This window comes from Durio zibethinus, chromosome 19 (assembly GCF_047325235.1).
Source record: "Durio zibethinus cultivar Kanyao isolate XHJ-2024 chromosome 19, ASM4732523v1, whole genome shotgun sequence".
Taxonomy (NCBI): Eukaryota; Viridiplantae; Streptophyta; class Magnoliopsida; order Malvales; family Malvaceae; genus Durio; species Durio zibethinus.
Window position 1 is genome coordinate 1,103,154 of NC_143180.1, and position 18,965 is coordinate 1,122,118.

The 18,965-nt window shown below is 34.5% G+C and overlaps 1 protein-coding gene, 1 long non-coding RNA gene and 2 pseudogenes across 5 annotated transcripts; 2 read left to right on the plus strand and 2 right to left on the minus strand.

Annotated features, from left to right (window-relative positions):
* Positions 1 to 7,091, plus strand: LOC111310104 (UTP--glucose-1-phosphate uridylyltransferase 3, chloroplastic-like). Of its 3 annotated transcripts, XM_022909240.2 has the most exons (17): positions 1 to 886; positions 1,668 to 1,848; positions 1,932 to 2,081; positions 2,199 to 2,360; positions 2,456 to 2,628; positions 2,720 to 2,786; positions 3,071 to 3,237; positions 3,430 to 3,588; positions 4,117 to 4,208; positions 4,296 to 4,390; positions 4,640 to 4,717; positions 4,978 to 5,073; positions 5,298 to 5,372; positions 5,464 to 5,555; positions 5,637 to 5,799; positions 6,155 to 6,215; positions 6,760 to 7,091. In XM_022909240.2, exons 1-17 carry the CDS (start codon positions 186 to 188, stop codon positions 6,870 to 6,872), a joined length of 2,625 nt encoding a protein of 874 aa, XP_022764975.1. In that variant the 5' UTR covers positions 1 to 185; the 3' UTR covers positions 6,873 to 7,091. The 3 variants fall into 3 exon arrangements, with proteins under 3 accessions (XP_022764975.1, XP_022764976.1, XP_022764977.1); XM_022909241.2 differs by lacking the exon at positions 4,640 to 4,717 and having other exon boundaries at positions 5 to 886; XM_022909242.2 differs by lacking the exon at positions 3,430 to 3,588 and having other exon boundaries at positions 5 to 886.
* A 483-nt stretch (positions 7,092 to 7,574) lies between these two features.
* Positions 7,575 to 9,785, minus strand: LOC111309729 (U-box domain-containing protein 1 pseudogene; annotated as a pseudogene).
* Positions 9,786 to 14,421: 4,636 nt separating this feature from the next.
* LOC111309730 (LOB domain-containing protein 21 pseudogene) lies at positions 14,422 to 15,292 on the plus strand (annotated as a pseudogene).
* Positions 15,293 to 15,817: 525 nt separating this feature from the next.
* On the minus strand, positions 15,818 to 18,351 carry LOC149513288 (uncharacterized). Of its 2 annotated transcripts, XR_016330240.1 has the most exons (3): positions 17,953 to 18,169; positions 17,098 to 17,807; positions 15,818 to 16,026 (listed from the first exon to the last, which is right to left on the minus strand). It is a non-coding gene; the product is annotated as an uncharacterized LOC149513288 (long non-coding RNA). The 2 variants fall into 2 exon arrangements; XR_016330239.1 differs by having other exon boundaries at positions 17,098 to 18,351.
* Positions 18,352 to 18,965: the final 614 nt, after the last annotated feature.

Here is an 18,965-nt window from a genome sequence, read left to right on the forward strand (position 1 = left end):
AGACATATGTGTTTGACGGTTATTTCTAAATTCCAACCCTGTTTCACTTCACTTCCTCCCCTTTCCCACGTTTCTGGGATCCTCGGTATATGCTTCTGGCATCTGTTTTTATCCTCCTGTCCCTTCCTGCCCGTTCCCTCCTTCTCCCCCCCTCCCTTTCTTTTCATTTCTTTCCATTGTAAACAATGGCCAGCAGCACAAGAGCTTCTTCTCTTCTTCTTAATAATCATAAAACCAATCATTTTCTGTTCTCGTTGAACTCCAAAAAACCATCTCTTGTCCACCCTTTTCCGCCTATTTCCTCTCTCTCTTTCTCTTTATCACTCTCCTCTTCTCAGTCACGTTCCACTTACACCACCATCACACGCGTCTCCACAGCGCCTTTAGAGTACGCGCCACCAGCACCAGACTCCAACAATTTCCAGAAAGAGATCTCCCGTCTGAAAACTCTGCGTTTGAAACTCTCAGCTTCTAAAAATCTCAAGGAGAAACTCAAAGTTCTCAACTCTGATTCAAAAGTCAAGCATTTTTTAAATACCCAAGGTTTTGAAAGGGTTTTAGGTTCACATGGTTTAGGATTAAATGAGTTGTTTCTTGTCAAATGCTTGGTTGCAGCTGGTCAAGACCATGTGCTCGACATGGGTTTTGGTTTTGAAGAAAGAGAAGGGGATGGAGTGAGTCGTTCAGTGAAGAATGCGCTTTATGTTTTGGTGGAGATGATTGAGAAATGGGATGTTAATATCGGTGGTAGTGGGGGGAGAGAGGGTTTTCTAAAGAGTCAAAACGGTGGTGTTTTGGAAGAAGAAGAAAATGAGGACTTGAAAAAGTTGTTGAAGATTTTGGCAGAGATTGAGGATTTTTATGATTGCATCGGAGGAATTATTGGGTAAGTTGTAACTTCTCTTCATATATTCTTTATCATTTTGTTTGATAGGAAGGGCCAATTGTAAATAAAATGATTAAAGTAGTTTAGTTAAATCACCGTTTCCCTTTAGGAAGGGGAAGGATTGGATTTTGAGGAAATGGAAAGATTCCATTGTAGTTAATCAACTGGTTTGGATTTATTATTATTTTTTCTGTTCCTTATGTTAATTACAGCTTCATTTGTTCTGACTATTTAAAAGCATTTTTACTTTGTATGCAAATTTTTTCCTTCTATACACTTGCATTTTAGCAATCTGCTTAAATAGGAGATAAACATAGGTTAGCTGTTTGGTGTGAAGTATCCTTTGATAAAAATGTATGCATAAGCTAGTACTCTTATAGAAAATTACACATTTCATGCTCTTGAAGAATGCTTCTTCATGTTTCTTTGTCCTGTCTTTATTCTTCCGCATAAATGGCTTGGATCAAAATGACTTTCCTTTGCACCTATGCTATTTTCATATCCCAAGGAGACTGTTAATAGTAAATTCGAAATAATTGATTAAATCACAGTTGTAAAAACTCCCATCTTTATCATTTCTTTTTCCTATCTTCGTCTGGTGGGTGGAGGATTGAGTTATCTTCTTGAATAACTTCCCCAGACATCTTTACTATATATGGAATTTATTAAATGATCGCTTGGCTGTTTTCCCTGTGAGTGTTCTTTTTAAATATTTTCAGATTGTTCCATGTCATAAAATTTTGGAATATATTAAATAGTTTCAATGAAATACTTGGTATAGATATCAGATAATGGTGCTGGAGCTCCTTGCCCAATCCTCACTTGGAATGCAGACTACAAATCACTCCCAACAAGTACATGAATCAATGGAATGCCAGTTTTTAGAAATTCATCCTCCTACTGGATGTGACCTTTCTCAGAACACAGAATATGCATCACAAGCAGCTTTATGGGGAATTGAGGTTTGTGCCCAGACTGTCCATTCATGTTAATTAAAGGGATGTCCCACAAGTTTTCTTGAATAATAAGATCTTATCCTTTTTAGGGTTTGCCAGACTTAGGTGAAATATATCCTTTGGGAGGTTCAGCAGACAGGCTTGGTTTGGTTGATCCTGACACAGGTGAATGTCTTCCGGCTGCAATGCTTCCTTATTGCGGGAGGACATTATTGGAAGGTCTTATAAGAGATCTTCAGGTATGCTATGTTTATGCTTTTGATGCTTGACAAAAAGATAACAGTTAAGTGATTCATTACTGGAAAACATAAATTATAAGTATGGTCTTTATTTTGACTTTATTCTATAATTGCAAGGCTAGAGAGTTCCTCTACTTCAAGCTGTATGGAAAACAATGTATCACTCCTGTTGCAATCATGACAAGTTCGGCAAAGAACAACCATGAACATATCACTTCACTTTGTGAAAGACTTGGATGGTTTGGAAGAGGCCGATCAAGTTTCCAACTCTTTGAACAGGTTTGGAGTTGAAACTATGAGGATGCCTTCTACTTTCTCTTCTATTCATTTATAAATAACGGGATTTATTCGTAAATTGACTTCTTAATTGCCAGCCTCTAGTTCCTGCCGTAAGTGCAGAAGATGGGCAATGGCTGGTCAGAAAACCTTTTGTGCCTGTATGCAAGCCTGGTGGTCATGGTGTAATATGGAAACTTGCTTATGACAAAGGGATCTTTCAATGGTTTTATGATCATGGAAGGAAAGGTGCTACTGTTCGGCAAGTCAGGTTAGCCATATATACTATATATCAAAACTTATTTTCAGATATCATCGTGTATCAGTTGCTGAATTTGAGATTTGCTTTGGTGAGTTTGCAGTAATGTTGTGGCTGCTACAGATTTGACCCTCTTGGCATTGGCAGGGATTGGCCTACATCATGGGAAGGTAAGCTTATATAAGAAACACTGATATGGTATGCTTTTCCTTTTATGGGCCTAACAGAGCTATATTGAGGTAGAATTATCCGCTAACATCTCCAAACAATTTTCGCAATTTTCTTTCAATGTCCATATTAAGATCAAGGATAAGAAATTGTTATCAGTTTCTAGGAGTTCATTAATAAGTTTATTATACCTATGAAGACTCACATCTCTGGTTATATGCGTTGTTCATCTTGGACCTAAGCCTTTTGTTATCTTGTTACCCCTTGTTGATTCCGCTTGTAACAGAAACTAGGGTTTGCTTCCTGCAAGCGGAACTCAGGAGCTACAGAAGGAATCAATGTTCTAATTGAGAAGAAGAACCTTGATGGGAAGTGGGCGTATGGTTTGTCATGCATTGAATACACTGAGTTTGATAAGTTTGGAATCACAAGTGGACCTCCTTCACCTGATAGGTACACAATTATTTTTTCTAAAATGTGGTTTTGTGGCTATATACTTGTAGTTTTAAATTTGTCCTTGATTTTCATTGTAGCATGTAGCATCAATTAATAGCTCTCCTGATTATTACATATTGTTTTCCATGTACATCTTCAAGTATCTTACTTCAATCAACAAAGTTAGAAATTCCTCTTCATTGTGTCAAGTTTGCAGGCAGAGTTCCCTGCCAATACCAACATTCTTTATGTGGATCTACCTTCTGCTGAATTAGTTGGATCAACAAGAAGTGAAAGAAGTTTACCTGGCATAGTTTTAAATACAAAGAAGTCAATTGTATATACGGATTATTTTGGAAACTGGCACAGGTACTTGGCTTGCTTCTTTTTGCAGGGGTAGCTAGTTTGTTTGACAACTTTTAACTAGCATTTCATATTTCACTGACCTTGTTTGTGTAGTTTGCGTTAAACATGGATCATGTTCCTCTTCAAAAATTTGAAATTAATAACCAAATAAGGGATACCTTATAAACAAATAAATAACCAACTTAAGCTCCAAGAGCTTAAATTCAAATGCCTACAAGATCCTATATTATTCTAAAACCAAAATGTATAACACTTCCAGGATTCAAGAGCCACAGAAATTATGATTCTGCTGCTGCTAAAACATGCATGACTCGGAATAAAACCTAAAATGCAGAAACTGAAAAATAAGCAACAAAGAGTAAGGAAAAATTCTCTTCCTTGGCTATATTGTTTTTCTCTATTGAGTCCTAGCACAAGATAAGGCACTTTCTGAAATATATTACTTTTTGAGCGATGCTAGTATAACTATCGAACTATCAGTTTATGCTGGTGATGACACTGGCCTTAATGCTGACAACTTTTCACCTGCAGTGTCCCTGGTGGCAGGCTGGAGTGCACTATGCAAAACATTGCAGATAATTTTCTTAATACATATTCATCTAGATGTTACAAGGGTGTGGAAGGTATGACATTATCTGGGTGCAGCTGTGACTTCTTATGTACAGCATGCATTATCTCTTGGTTAACATCATGTCTACATGTGTATACAGATAAATTGGATGCCTTTATTGTTTATAACGAACGGAGAAGGGTTACATCATCTGCTAAGAAGAAAAGGAAAAATGCTGATATGTCTCTCCACCAGGTAGTTTTCTGAATATTCTTCTTGTGTATCTGCTTAAGCTACAAATTTGTCTTTCTGGGGTGGTCAGATGAATCATGTCATTTATATGTATTTCTTCCTGCCTTAATTAGTTCCCTTCTTGTTCTTGCCCTCCTAATTTATTACTTTAATTGCTTTTTCTCAATCTGAGCACAATTACAGCATGTTTTTGAGTAGGGTTAATTTTGGTTTCTCCAATAGTAATATATTTAAGTTTGATTTAAAGTGCAGACTCCTGATGGGTCATTGTTAGATATCATGCGGAATGCCTATGATCTTCTTTCACAATGTAATATTGATCTTCCTCAGGTATTTCCTATAAGAGTTATGACAATATTAATGGACAAACCTGTTTCAGTTGAAAATGGCAGATTGTCACCATGTAGTATATCTATTTATTATCAAGTATTTTTGTTCATTATGATGTGCAAGAAATTGTTAACAGTTTTCCAGCATCTTTGTTTAGTACTACATTCAACAAATTTTTAAAGTAAAAACTTTCAACAAAGCTATAACTGTTGAATCCTTTTCAGGTGTATTGAGCTATTGTGTTCTTTCATATTATGCAGGTTGAAGGTAATGATAAGTATGTAGACTCTGGACCACCATTTCTCATCTTTCTTCATCCTGCACTTGGTCCACTTTGGGAGGTCACCAGACAGAAAGTAAGTTTATTCTGGCTTTTGCAAGTCAATAGTTTTCGCTGTTTAATGCTTTTTATTTTCCTTCTATCTTAATTGTTCTGTGACTTTGTAGATAGAAAATCATAAATCCATTTCCCAAAACATTGTTATTATTATCTTTCAAAAGTTCCAGCAAGGAAGCTGTAATGTTAACCATCAATTCATCATATGGTGGAGTTATAACAATGTTTTCTTTGCCTTGGCAGTTTAGTGGGGGTTCCATTTCTAAGGGCTCAGAGTTACAAATAGAGGTTGCAGAGTTCTTATGGAGAAATGTTCAGGTTGTAATATCTTGACAGATGTTTTGGTTGTAAAATTGTTTGCCTCAAATGCGTGATTATCTTTTATGCTGAAATGGTTTGGTTTTTCCAGCTTGAGGGGAGCATGATCATTGCAGCTGAAAACATTATGGGCTCAACTAGGAATGATGAGAATGGTGAACCAATATTACAACATGGGCACAGGTTTGGTATTGCATGCTTTTTCAAGTCTTCAAAGATGATAGCAATCAACTCTCTGGTTCAAAAGTGAGTTCATCTATGCAGGTGTGGAAGATGTAAATTACATAATGTAAAGGTGCTGAATGATGGAATTGACTGGAGTTCTGGTGACAATGTATATTGGAAGCATGATGTCCATCGTTTTGAGGCACTTAAGGTCATATTACATGGAAATGCAGAGTTTGAGGCCGACAACGTTACCATACAGGTTATATTTCATAGCAATCAAAATATTTTTCTTTCCTTTGCATTTCAGGAATGATATAACAAATCCAACAAGTTCTCTTTCAAATTGGGATGGTTTTCAAGCTCCATAATATTCATCATGCATACATTAACTCATGCACACACTTACATATAGGCAGCTGTGGTTCTTAGAAATCCATGGGCTGAGAAGGACTTCAGTTTGTGTAATATGGTTGGTCAAATTTTCTTATGTACATATGTGTGTGTGTGGTCAAATTTAAATACTTTTCCTGGTAACTTATTTTAGTTGTGTTGTCTGTTCGTATTATATCTGGCTGACCAAAAACTGTCTACATTTATTTTTTCCTTTCATGCAGGGAAATCATGTATTTGAAGTCCCAGATGGCTACAAATTGAAGATTACTTCTGGAGATCCAGGTTCTTTACTTTCTTGAATGCCTAATTGAGGCTCACTTGCTTTTAGTGTTGTTATTAGTTTTTTTACTTTTCTGACCCTGCATTTTGGATTTGTCCTGTCAATCTTTCCCTGGATGGATGTAGAAATTACAGGGAGGTATCAATACAAGTTAGGATACATCTCTGTCTTAATCTAGTATTTGGTTAAAAGGGAAGAACATTCATTCCTTGTGTTTGACGCTACTCTCTGGTGGGAAAGCATACATGTCTGGCTTTCGGATTGTAGCATAGCCATTTTGGTTAATTTTTGAGGTCTCGTACCAATAGCTTAGAATCTGTACAGTTCTGTAGATAACTTTTGAGGACTACTTTGGTCTCTAGTAATTGTAACAAGTGCATCGACTTCTATTTTAGTATCATTAGACTTGGAAAACTTGGTTATAATTTTAGTTTATCTTTTTCTATCATCTAAACAAACAAGTTTACTGTTATGCTTCCAGTAGGGTCTCAGTTTCCATACAATTTTTAAGGTCAGCTTATCTTATAGTATTTATTTCTATTTCAGGTTTAGCTGTTCAGTTAGACCCCATACCACAGAATCTGATGGACAGCGGAAGCTGGTTGTGGAAATACAATATCAATGGCAGTCACATTTTGTTGGAATTGATAGAGTTGTGAAATAATAGCCAGATGCTTAACCTTGTGAATCATGGTTCACCAATGCTGAGCTTCAGCCACTTTAGTTCTGAATGGTTGAACATGAGTTTACCCTTTTCTCTACGAAGTCCCAGCCATAGTTCTTTGCATGTACATTTTTTCTTATTGTAGTTACATTACTCATGTAACTTAAAATGTAAAAGAACCGTATAAAAGTTCCGGCAATGAAATTTGTCTCCATATGCTCTCTCTCTCTCTCTCTCTCTCTCTCTCTCTCTCTCTCTCTCTCTCTCTCTCTCTCTCTCGCAAATGCACATTTCTTTTTATTCCTTACTTTTAACCTGGAATATAAGACGGTCATCACAATTCTTGTGTTCATATCCCGTCTGCTACAATCAAGAATAGACTTCTTGGCAGAAGCCACTTTTAAGCCAATTTTCTTTGCAACGATTGCAGTTTATATATGTTAGGATGACTTATACACTCAAACTTGAAGCAGTTCAATTATATCTTGCTTGGCTACTGTTATATCCTTCTGAAGACTGGGTGTTTTGCATGTAAAATGGTTTTTGAAATTATTGAAATCAGAGTTGTTTGAATCATGGTCAAAATTTTCTTGAAATTATATGCTGTGGGATGACATATGTTCTCAAGATGATAGATCTACATTTCCAAATAAGCAAAATCATGCTGATTTCAAGCAGATGAATCGGTTAAATAAAGCTGTAGCTTTGAGATTCATTTACAGTAAGACGCTCTTCACTCTTTTGTTGGTTGAAATCCACAAATTTACACTCTTAGAAGTTGCTGACATTTTAGCCGACAGGATTGCGAGATTGGGAGCAGCACCTGTTGAGTAATCTAAGCAGTGCATCAGCTTTTCTTCGAGCTTGCAAAGAACCATCAGCAGCCAAGCTTCGAAGGGAAGGAATACTTCGTGGATTAAATAACAGGCGTCTGGCAACTTCCTCTCCTCCATCTTTGCACAACCCCAGCAAAAGTTTTATTGAGTTCTCTTTCCCTTTGGCTGATCCAAATCTCAAAAGATCAATAAGAAGAGGCACCAAAACTCTACTCTTCTTTATAGCTTCAAGCCCTTCAGGACAACTCAAAAGTAGAGCCAGCACTCCCAAGGCATCATCTGTTATGCCAGCCTTGTCATCCATCAACAACTCAATAAGCAAAGGAACTACCCCAGCAATTATAATGCTTGCTTTGTTAGCATTATAAAGTGCAAGGTTGAATATCGCGATTGCAGCATCCCTTTTTCCAACTGTTGTTCCCTCTCTCAGGAGCCCAACCAGGGCAGGAATTGCTCTAGGATGAGCTCCGATTGCTACCTTGAAGTCATCCATCATTGACAGGCTAAAAATTGCTGCTGCTGCATTTTCCCTTGCCTCCATGGTTTTTCCTGATTCCAAAACTTCCACTACGTTGTCTATAGCTCCAGCTGCCAATATTAAGACCTTATTGTTATCAAGAATGGAAAGATTGAGTAAGGCAGTGACGGCATTTTCCTGGATTCTTGGATCACTGGAACTTAGCGATGTCACAAGAAATGGTATAGCTCCTGCTTCCGCAATTATCCTGCGATTATCCGCGCCAGTTTTCGCAAGCAACCTCATCTCATAAGCTGCCTGGCTTTGAACATCAGGAGAACCCATTGCTAACTTCCCCACTAAAAACTCAGCTGTCATTTTGACAGCATCTGTTGCCACTTTTGTTGCAGAAATGTGATCAATAGCTTTCTCACATGCTTTTTTCTTGCTGTTACTTCTATCCATCTCCGAAGTATTTGATGATGAACAGTCTGTAAATGGGATATTGTTGTCTTGGCACCATTGGTGCACTAGACTCTTGAGTGCATAGTTTGGTATGAGAGCCATATGAATTAACCTCTGACCACTTTTTGGACAAGTATGATGTCCTGTGTTGATCCATTGAGCTATGGAATTTCGATCATAAGTGTGCCCAGATGCTACAATTACTGGATCTTTCATCAGGTCAAGTGAAATGGGGCAACGAAATTCATCAGGAATATTAGAGAACATTGATTGAGAAAATGAAGACTGATCAAGGTTTCTATTTATATAAGCATAAGGCTGATGCTTGATGTCTTCTTTGGTCTTCTCACTTTGTAGACTAGAAAAAATCAAGGATTTGGAATATGAAACAAGGGATATGAGATTGTTTATATTGGAAACTACAATTAGTCCTCCTGTACCTGCCTGTTTCTGTGCTTCTGCCTCCAGTTTTGATATTTCTTCCTCATAATCCAATGAACTTCTCAAACCAATGCTGCTCAGAACTTCTTTCACCGTTTCAATGTCAATAAAACTTTGGTTTTTCCTGTTCTTTTCATTGTTAGAAGCCATTACTTTGACTAGCTCATCCCTTCTTTGAAGCTCCCTGCAATCGACAAACAATTCCACCCTTTTGGCTTGCCTGTGGAGAAGCTCAACTTGTTCTCTGATATCTGTTGTTATGTTAAGCAAACTCAAAGGTAAAATATCGAGTGCCCTTGCAATCTCCTTCACTATGACAAAAAATTGATTGGAAATGAACTCTGTTTGAATGAGCCCCCAGAGAGAGCTACCATGTTTGCACCCTTCAATCAAAACTTTAACTCTCCGAATCACTGAGAAAAGCTCAGTGAGACACAAGACTGAAGAAGGAGGAAGTGGGGTGTTTATTTCTTTAAGTTCTTCAAACAAAGATGAAAGAAGTTTGATCCTCCTTATCATTGTCGAAATGTTCCTAACCTGTATAAAAGGAAGCTTTTCCATTGAAGCTATTTCGTTGGATACATGAATCAAAGATTCTAACAAACACCCAGATGGCAGAAAACCTGAGTATCCCATCATAGGAGGGAGAGCTAATTCCATGATTTTCAGATTTTCTGTCCTAAGTGAGTCAGTTTCTGAAGTACTTAAACATTATTTTCATGTCAAAGGTTTTAGCAGAAGTTAGATAACTTTGAATTTGAACAAACAAATTCTTCATTAATAATTCATTGGACATAAAATTATTAAACCAGTTGCCTGGAATTTTGACTGCTTCTCTTTGTACATTTTAAAACAAAAAGCCAACAGGGTGGATGCCAGAAGGTGAACAAGGGCATCCTAGGCTATTGCCACTTGGAGGATTTCCCTGGTTTACAGGGTTAGTTTATATTCCCCGCCAGTTTTATATTCAAAACATGAATTATTTAATCAGACTTGTCAACCTTTCTGTTTGGTAGGTTTCTAGACTAGTTTCTTGCAAATATATTGTTTTGTGCCAAACAACTGTTGAGCATTTCAACTTGACTTTTGCCCTGTAGCATACATATGCACATCAACCCAGGAGAAGGGTTGAACTCAGACGATCTGAGAAGTTCTCTTTCTTTGTTAACTTGGTTCAATCTTTGTGAAATTATTTGGAGTAAAATTCTGAATGCATTAGACTGGAATGCACCTTTCAGATCATATTGTCCAAAGAAAAGATTAGGTGACATTACAAAAAAAAAAAAAAAGATACATACGCATATTAAGCCATGCCTGTCAGTCCAGTTGGTAAAGAAAGTAGTTTCATTTCTTTGTCAACCAGGATCCGAGCTTTATAAAAACATTTTGAAATAAAATTTTGAATGCATAGTATCGATATAAAAACATCCTAAGCTGACTGTATTAAAAAAAAAAAAAAAAAACATTTGCATATTAGTACATATATATCACCCAATTTGAATTGCTTGCCTTCAAGCCACTAAAATTTTGCACTACTTGGTTTTATATAATGCTTTGCTCCACATCGAAACTGATGTATTGGCTTCTTAAGCTGGAGACAATGATCTGAAACTTTCTTTTTTTTTTTTCTTTGTTTGAACAATGATCTGAAACGTTCTTAAGATTTGACAATACCAAACAATTGTAAATGCCAAATAATTTCTCAAGGGCTAACTTCAAATCATCAGTTTAAGTTGAACTTTGAAAAATACTTGGAAAAGTCAAGTCATGATTAGAATGTTCTCTGATTGGCAGTCAGATAAGAAAAAAAGAGTTGATCTGCATAGTAAAAAGTCTAAAGCCCCAAAAGCCTTCCCCATTTCTCTCTTAATTATGACCAAGTCACAACTGAATTTGGAACGTTTGGTTTGGCTTATATGCTTCAGAGAAACAAACAATTGTTTCTTTAATCTAAGTGTAGAAGATTTCCAATAAGGCATAGGGCAGCCAGAGAATGTAAGACAAATTGCATAAGTATTTCAGAACAAAAAAATTGAAAATGACATAAATCATATTTATTCATCTTCTATTCCAAGCTAAATGTATTTGAATTGCTGTTTTTCTTTCTCTTAAAGTTTTAAATTGTTAGTAAATCTTAACCTCTTTTAGATATTTTGCTCCTATGATTATACTAATTGTTACTAATTTTTATATTTTTTTTTTATTTGAGGAAGAAAAGATTGAAATCCTACTTTTATCATACACCAACTTTGGATGCTTAAGTTGAATGCCCTTTTGCCACTAAACCTCTAAAGATTTAATGATAAAATAATAATTTCGATGTAATAAAAATTTCTTTCATCATTTATTCAAACTAACATGAAAAATCTGTTATATTATTTTAATTATTTTGTACTTAAAATGTATATATATATATATTTATAAATTTTAAATATTTAAATATAATTAAAGCAAAAAAATTAAAAACTATAATTTACAAAATTTTATTTCATCATTTAAAGAGTCTCCCCACTAAAAAAAATATGTGGAAATGACATGACCATACAATAATAAGTGAGATTCCAAAATTGGCCCTTCCATTTGCTTTTATATGAAAGTTCCCATTTTGATAAGCCCATTAAGTTTTTAACTTTGCCCCACATGTGGCACGTGATTAAAGCCATAAATCTTTTAACATTAAAAAAAAAAAAAAAAAAAAAACCCACCTGTTTTTTTTTTTCGCCAACTTGGAGCAAAATACATGACAATATCATTAACAAATATCAATATCTCAACAAAGTGAAATAAATAATATTTAATAAAAATGTTTTTAGTTTTATTTTTATTTTATTTTATCCTATTCTTTTCATTATCTTGCACATTTTATATAAAAGTAGTGCAACTAATCTTTCTTCGGGTTCTTCCTCGCGTGAAATTAGGCATAAATCCCATGTTAAGATTTTGACAACAAAAACATTGAAATTTTAAATTTTAATTATGATTAATACTAATAAAAAGTATTTAAAGGGTAAGAATAAATTTGATTAACATTTTTTGTCATTTTTTCAAGATTCAATCCGTTCAATTAAATTTATTTATATATGTAATTTAAATTTAATATAAAAATATTAAGAAAATATTATTATGCTTGTAGTTCTAATTCTTTTTAGTACTAGTTTAGTAATTTTATAGTGAAATGTTATGTTTCTTCTTCCTAATGTTGTGGGACACTAAAAATCAAATGTTTGAAAAATGGTGGGTTTAATCAATTTTAAAAAATAATAATAATGGAGGTGGGGCAACACCACAAGTCAATCTACAGTCACCCACACACAATATTTATAACCCATAAAAGAAAGCAAAAATGGAAAAAATGGAAAAAATAAAAAAATAAATCAACCCAAAGTGGAGCTTGTATCATCTCTAATCAATCACAACTTTTGGGCCGGCCCATTTGCCCTTTACTCTGTGGAAACGCAAGCCTTTTTCGAGTGTCCATCACCGACCGTGTGATATCAAGGCCTATGACCATCGGACGGTTCGTGTGCTACCCATTTAGCCTTTGTTTTGTGGTAAAAGTGGGTTTTGAGAAAACGACAGGCATTAAAATAAAGTGGGCTCTTTGGAATTGGTAGAGCATTATCAGCTCTTTCTACTATTTTTCTCCTTTCCCTACCATACAAATTGTTGAAGTGACAAATCTCTAACTCATTTCTTAAAACATTGATTGCTAAAAGCAAAAAAATCTTTAAAATAAATAAAACTAAATTATATTTTTAATATGATCACGAGTTTTTTTTTTTTTAATCTTAAGAATGTATTTTCTTATATTAACTTAATATATTCAAGATTTTATTTTGAAATGTTTTCAATAAAATTGAATTCTAATTAACAAAAAAAAAATTTATCTCTTTATCAATTGGATTAATTTATTTTTATATTTGTTATATTATTATTTTTTTGAAAAATAAATGTTCATTACTATTTGTTATGTAACTAAAGCACCAAAGAAAAAAAACTTTATTTATATTATTACTATTGTAATCACTAATTTAAATTATAAAATGAATGTGCTAACATTAAAAAAAAATGTTCATTATTTTTGTTAATGTTTTTCAATTTTGAATGTATTAATTGAGGCTTTCATTCTATTTCTTTACCTAGACATCAATCTTTTTGTTGCAAAGTTTATAATTACTTCTTATTTAGTTCAATTATTATATTAAAAAAAGAAAAAAAGTAAATTCATCCAAAATTAAGATTTAATTTTCAATACTTATAATAATTCTCATTCGTCTATCCTTGAGTTTCGGCATCTCTTATATATATATAAAAAAAAAATAACCTTAAAAATTATGTTCAAAGTTTATGCATTTATAAAAGAGAGTGAGAAAAATTGTGATTGAATTTAAATTTGCAAGGTTGAGTAAATTGACTAGACCAAAAATGTCCTCCAAATTAATAGTGGAAAATTGGAAACAAAATGCCCAATTAAGGAAAAAAATAATTTTTCTTGAAGAAAGGGAATAAACCCTATAGAATTTTCAGTCTTTTCTTTCCTCTATTGATTTATTAATACCCAATAATGGCTGACAAGAAATTTTTAAAAATTCCTATTTCAAAAAAAAAAAAAAAAAAGGTGACAATTTTGACTCCACGATGCAATGTGGATTCCTAACTGATAATTTTTTTGACTCACGGTTTGCTTGGTGGGGATAAAAAGGCCCATAAATCTCATGGCTTTCAATACTTTTTTCTTGTGAAAGTTCATTTCTTTCAATCACATGAAAGTCTCATCTTTATCTTATGAACTATCATTTCTCAGCCAAACCTAACCAATAAATATTTATAATGGTGCCCCATCTACAATTTTTTCTAGCTCCCACTTCCAAATTATGTAAACCAAAACAAACAAGTACAATTTCTTTTATCTTTTTCAATCTTTGGATTAATATTTTAGTACTATTATATTTTCAATTTGATACAACATTTTTTTCATTTGCTATAATTATATATATAGTCAAAATAAAATAAGTTGGGATTCAAGAATAAAATCTTAATATGTTTCATGGTGATGCAAAAAAAAAAAAAACTTTTAAAATTATTTAAAACAAATAAATTTAAATAAAATGTAAAATCTCTAACCCATATTACAAATTAAAACATAATCATTCCCTTCAAAGGAACACAAATTAAAAGGAGAGAAACAAAAAAAAAAGTGAGGAGAAGTGGTCAAAGAGAAAATTTTAAAATAAGTGGCTTGTGGAAGCCTCAAACCTGTGACCTTGGCGTTATTAGCATAGCCCTCTAGTAGCCAAGATATTTATTGATATATTAACTACAAAATACTATTTCTTACTATTTGTAAAGTTAGAGCCTATTTAATTGTAGGTTTGACAAGAGGATAAGACATTGAAGTTATAGCTTTTGGGAGTGTGATATGAAGAAGCAATGAGGAGTCTGGAGCCACGTTCAACCTCTTCTTGTGCAGCTTGCAAGCTCTTGAAAAGGAGATGCAGTCCTAACTGTATTTTTGCACCCTATTTTCGATCTGATGAACGGAAGAAATTTGCCAAAGTCCACAAAGTTTTTGGTGCCAGCAATGTAAGCAAGATCCTGATTGAAGTGCCCGAAGAGCAGCGGGAAGACACCGTGTATTCCTTAGCGTACGAGGCTGAAGCAAGGCTTAGGGACCCTGTCTATGGTTGCATTGGTGCCATAGCTTTGTTGCAGAGGAAGATGATTGAGCTTCAACATGATTTGGCCCTTGCTAGAGCACGCTTGGCTCGGTATGCTGCAACTTCTTCTGCGATCAACACTGATTGCATTAGCATGGGGCCTTTCGCTGATTTCCCAGCTGTTTGTGGCGGATTCATTGACAGTTTTAGCCAGAATATTTCATCTGAAGTGATTCAAGATGCACATATGTATGATTTTAGCCAAATTCCATATATATAAAGGTCTCTCTCCCTCTATTTTTCTCCCTTTGTTGAGTAGTAGTAGCTGAAAAAACTTGGGATCTTGGCCTTGAATCTATGTTCAAGATCATGATCAAGTTTGAATTATATGGGAATTAAAAAGGGTTTATCTAAAATAAGTTAAAAAACAGAATGCTAGTAAATATATCTGCAATTTGCTTTGTATTCTCTATAGTAGTCATTTCAGAGGACAAGTGAAATTATAACTCCTGGCAAAATCTCCAAAATGTAGGCCAGACTGCTGCCTTCATTTTCAGATACTCTCCTGCCCAACCAAGCAAGTATCACATGCTCTTGTTTTCAAGCTTGGCCTAATTCATCCCAGCATGAATTATGACTAATATTCTCCCATTGTTACCCTTTCCTCTCTCCCTCTGTTAATTCTCCAAACAAGTTTTAACAGCAAAAGACTTTAGTTTTGAAACATGACCTCCTTCCCTGATGTTTATGTCTCAACTCTCAAGGAGCAAAGATGGGGTAAGTGAGCAGATGGAAGGAAATCAGCATCTTTCATTTGTTATACAAGCCATTATGAGCACGATAAGTAACACAATGCAAGTGATTAGCTTTCCAATGTGCTAAAACATCCCCTGGAATGTTGACCATATCCAAGAAAAGCTCATTTTCCAATCTGAGTTCTTGGAGATTAAACATGAAGCTTCAAATTTTCCAATTGCTGAAGCTTCCATAGAATTCTAATCAAATCAGCATTACCTATCCATACTGCCATTTTCGACATTAAACCATCATTTATAACAACACAAAACTACAGAATAAAAATCAGTTAAGAAGTTGATAAGGTAATTTCATTACAACAACTAGAAAAAAGATACAAGAGATCAGCAGCAAACATTTAATTTATGTACAAGAAACGATACAAGTTACAACCACAATATTCACATGGTTTTGATGTGATTGGATCTACAGACTACAGTGGAGACTTCTGTCTTAGTTGGGATCAAAAGAGGAGATCAGATTAGCGCTTCTTCCTCCCTGTAATCAATGCATGAAAGTTAACAAAAATGCTCATCAGACATCAGAAAGTAAACACAAACTAGCTCAAGCTTAGTAGTAATATTAACTTCATTTGATAAATCAAGCTTGATAGCAACAGGAAGTTCTTATATTAGGAGACTCCATCGATTCTAAATTCAAATAACAAAAATTTATCAGATAAAATGACAGTAAACTATGAATAGCTCAAAAGTCGGCCAACATCATTGTTCTCTCTGCAGTGTGTTAAAAACACCTCTCCATTTTCCATTCTTTAATGACTCCATCTACTCAAAATATAATAAAATACTAGTACACCACAATAAGAAGTTTCACATGCATTCGTCTTATTTCGTTTAGAACAGCTTATATGATACGCAAAGTGAGGGCTAAGATTCAGATTCCAAAATTAGAAATTTGGTAAACAGCATCAATATTACAATATTAACTTGCAGACCAGGACAACATCACAATAGTAAAGAGTTTTTGATAACCGACAAAGGTAATGCTAATGGCAGTAGTTAGTGGCGACAGCAAACACTCATATATGCACATTTGATAGGTTTCGATTTGGTTCAAGCTAATGCTAATGGCTGTAATTAGTGGCGACAAGGCAACAATCATACATGCGCATTTGATAGGTTTAGATTTGGTCCAAGGTAATGCTAATGATCATAATTAGGGGCAAAAGTTTAATATTAAAACATAAGAATCAGTACGCAAAAATTAAGATAAAATTGGAAACATCTTCAAAGAACTAATAACATAAATACTCATACTCTGCCACTAATTACCGCCATTTAAATGACCTCAAACCATATATAAACCATCAAACACATTTATCATATCCCGTTTCATTGATCATTAAAACTTCAGCTTCTTTTCATTTAGGACATCTAGTAACAATTGTTGACTAAAAAAAATTTACTTATTTAAACTAAGCAATCAAACTCATTAATCAATCATCAAAATTCTAAATTTTTTTACTTAAAACAGAGCGAATTGAAGCAAAATTTAAATTTGGGTTACAATAAATCAAACAAATTTAGCTTTTCTTTTTTTTTAAGAGACCTGAGCGAGTCAAATGCTTTTGGCGCTTCGATTTCTCCATCTCCAGCTGAGCATCAACAAGCATGTTCATTCATTGAAACTCCAGATACTTTGTCAACTCCATTCCCTGTTTCTCAAGCTCCATCATTTGCTGTTGCTTCGAGCTCTCGATCCTCTCATATCTCCGAACTTCAAAATCGCTCTCGCTAATTCCTTACACTCAGCTCCATCGGATAATCCTATTCCTACAGCCTTCACTCGGTGTTCTTTCCTCAACTCATCGTCGTCTCCGTCGTCGTCATTAAACGAGCTGTCGTTCGACTTTACCCTCTTCGAAAAAGATGTCGTTTTGGGTTTGATCGAGAAAATAACGCTGGGATGCTTTTTATTGACGGATGCGTTGGCGCCGATGAGTGAATCGATGCGGGTAAAAAACGACCATTTCGACGGCGGCGGCTTAGCTCTTTCCAGCTTGTATATTGGGGTTGGGAGTTGGAACGGGATGGATTTGGACTATTGTATCAATCATACGTCCGTGCATTACCAATGGCAATCCTCTGCTCGGCAAGTCAAGTACTCTATTGTACTTTCATACTTTTTATAAGTTTTTTTAAAATTGTTAGGGATAACAGTCAATCCGTACCCTCCCTTGACCATTGCGTCGATCACGCGCAAGGAATCGTCGGTTCTTTCAAGCTTGTATAACACAAGAAATCTGGGTAATTTTTAATCTAGGATGACATAATATAAAAGATTTAATAAAATTTAAATTTTATATTTTATATTTTTATATTAACATAAATTATAATATATAATTTTTATATAAAATATTATATAAATATATAAAATTTTAATATTTTATATGAAAATACATACTTTCAGCTATGAAAAAATCGAACGCGAGCTTGCGACAGACGCCTTTGTCTAGACGGGATAAGGTTTCGATCGAGGATGGAGAGAGAGGATTCGGTGTCGTTGAGGAAGTTGAAGGTTTTGATGGTGTTGAAGCATCCGTCTCCTACGCGCTTGTTGAGGAGGTAGCCTTAGCCTACAGTCGTCATGTCTACATTTCCGCCTGTTTTATTAACCTGATCATAGTACTAGGCAAGGTGGGCTCGTTAGGGAAAGGCTCATCGAATGGCCCGGGGTTAAGGTTTTAGTATTAGGTTGGGCTTGGTCGGATTCATTGTCTTGGTCCCAGACTTTGTCTTTGTCCAAGGTTATTGGGCATGAAAAAAGTTTACAAGATTAACATGTTTTTTTATGTTAGAAAATCAGGACTTCATCTATATCAAAAGAGTTACTCCCAAATTTCTACTGTAACAAAAAAAAAAAAAAAGATATGTTGAATCATGATTCTGATCATTACCAACATGTTTTGTTATGTAGCTCAGTCAAAGAAAAACTATTGCTTTATCATGCTTGTCTTTAGTATTGCTGTCTTGTTGTTATCGAAACAAACCTGGTGGGATTCATACAGATAAGAATCCTTTTGACAGAATGCTACCAAAAAACAACCTGTTGGGGAGATTAGGCTGTCTCACAATTTTAGCTACATAAATCTTAAAATCATCAACTTTTAAGAAAAAAGAAAGTGAAATAAAAACCCCACCTCCCTTTTGTTTGACAATGTCTTGATATGAATTGATTACAGGCCCCCACATTTATATTTATCCAGATAATTATGATTTATGCAATTCAAAAATGTTCCCTAAATAAAAGGAAATTTTAAACAGATTTTTCATTTTTAATTTCTATGTTAGGCATCATGCACACAAAATAAAAATAAAACATATATAAAGAATAAATTAACAACCTAACCTAGATTGGAATTTCAATTAGGTTTTTAATCTTAACCCAATTCATAATAAGATAGATTAACTATTTTA

Excerpts from the sequence above, each read along its gene's own strand:
- LOC111310104 (XM_022909240.2), top strand. The coding sequence starts at position 186 with ATGGCCAGCAGCACAAGAGCTTCTTCTCTTCTTCTTAATAATCATAAA. Across the intron at positions 4,391-4,639 it reads CTGATATGTCTCTCCACCAG|ACTCCTGATGGGTCATTGTT; the intron begins GTAGTTTTCTGA and ends TTTAAAGTGCAG. Across the intron at positions 5,373-5,463 it reads TCTTATGGAGAAATGTTCAG|CTTGAGGGGAGCATGATCAT; the intron begins GTTGTAATATCT and ends TGGTTTTTCCAG.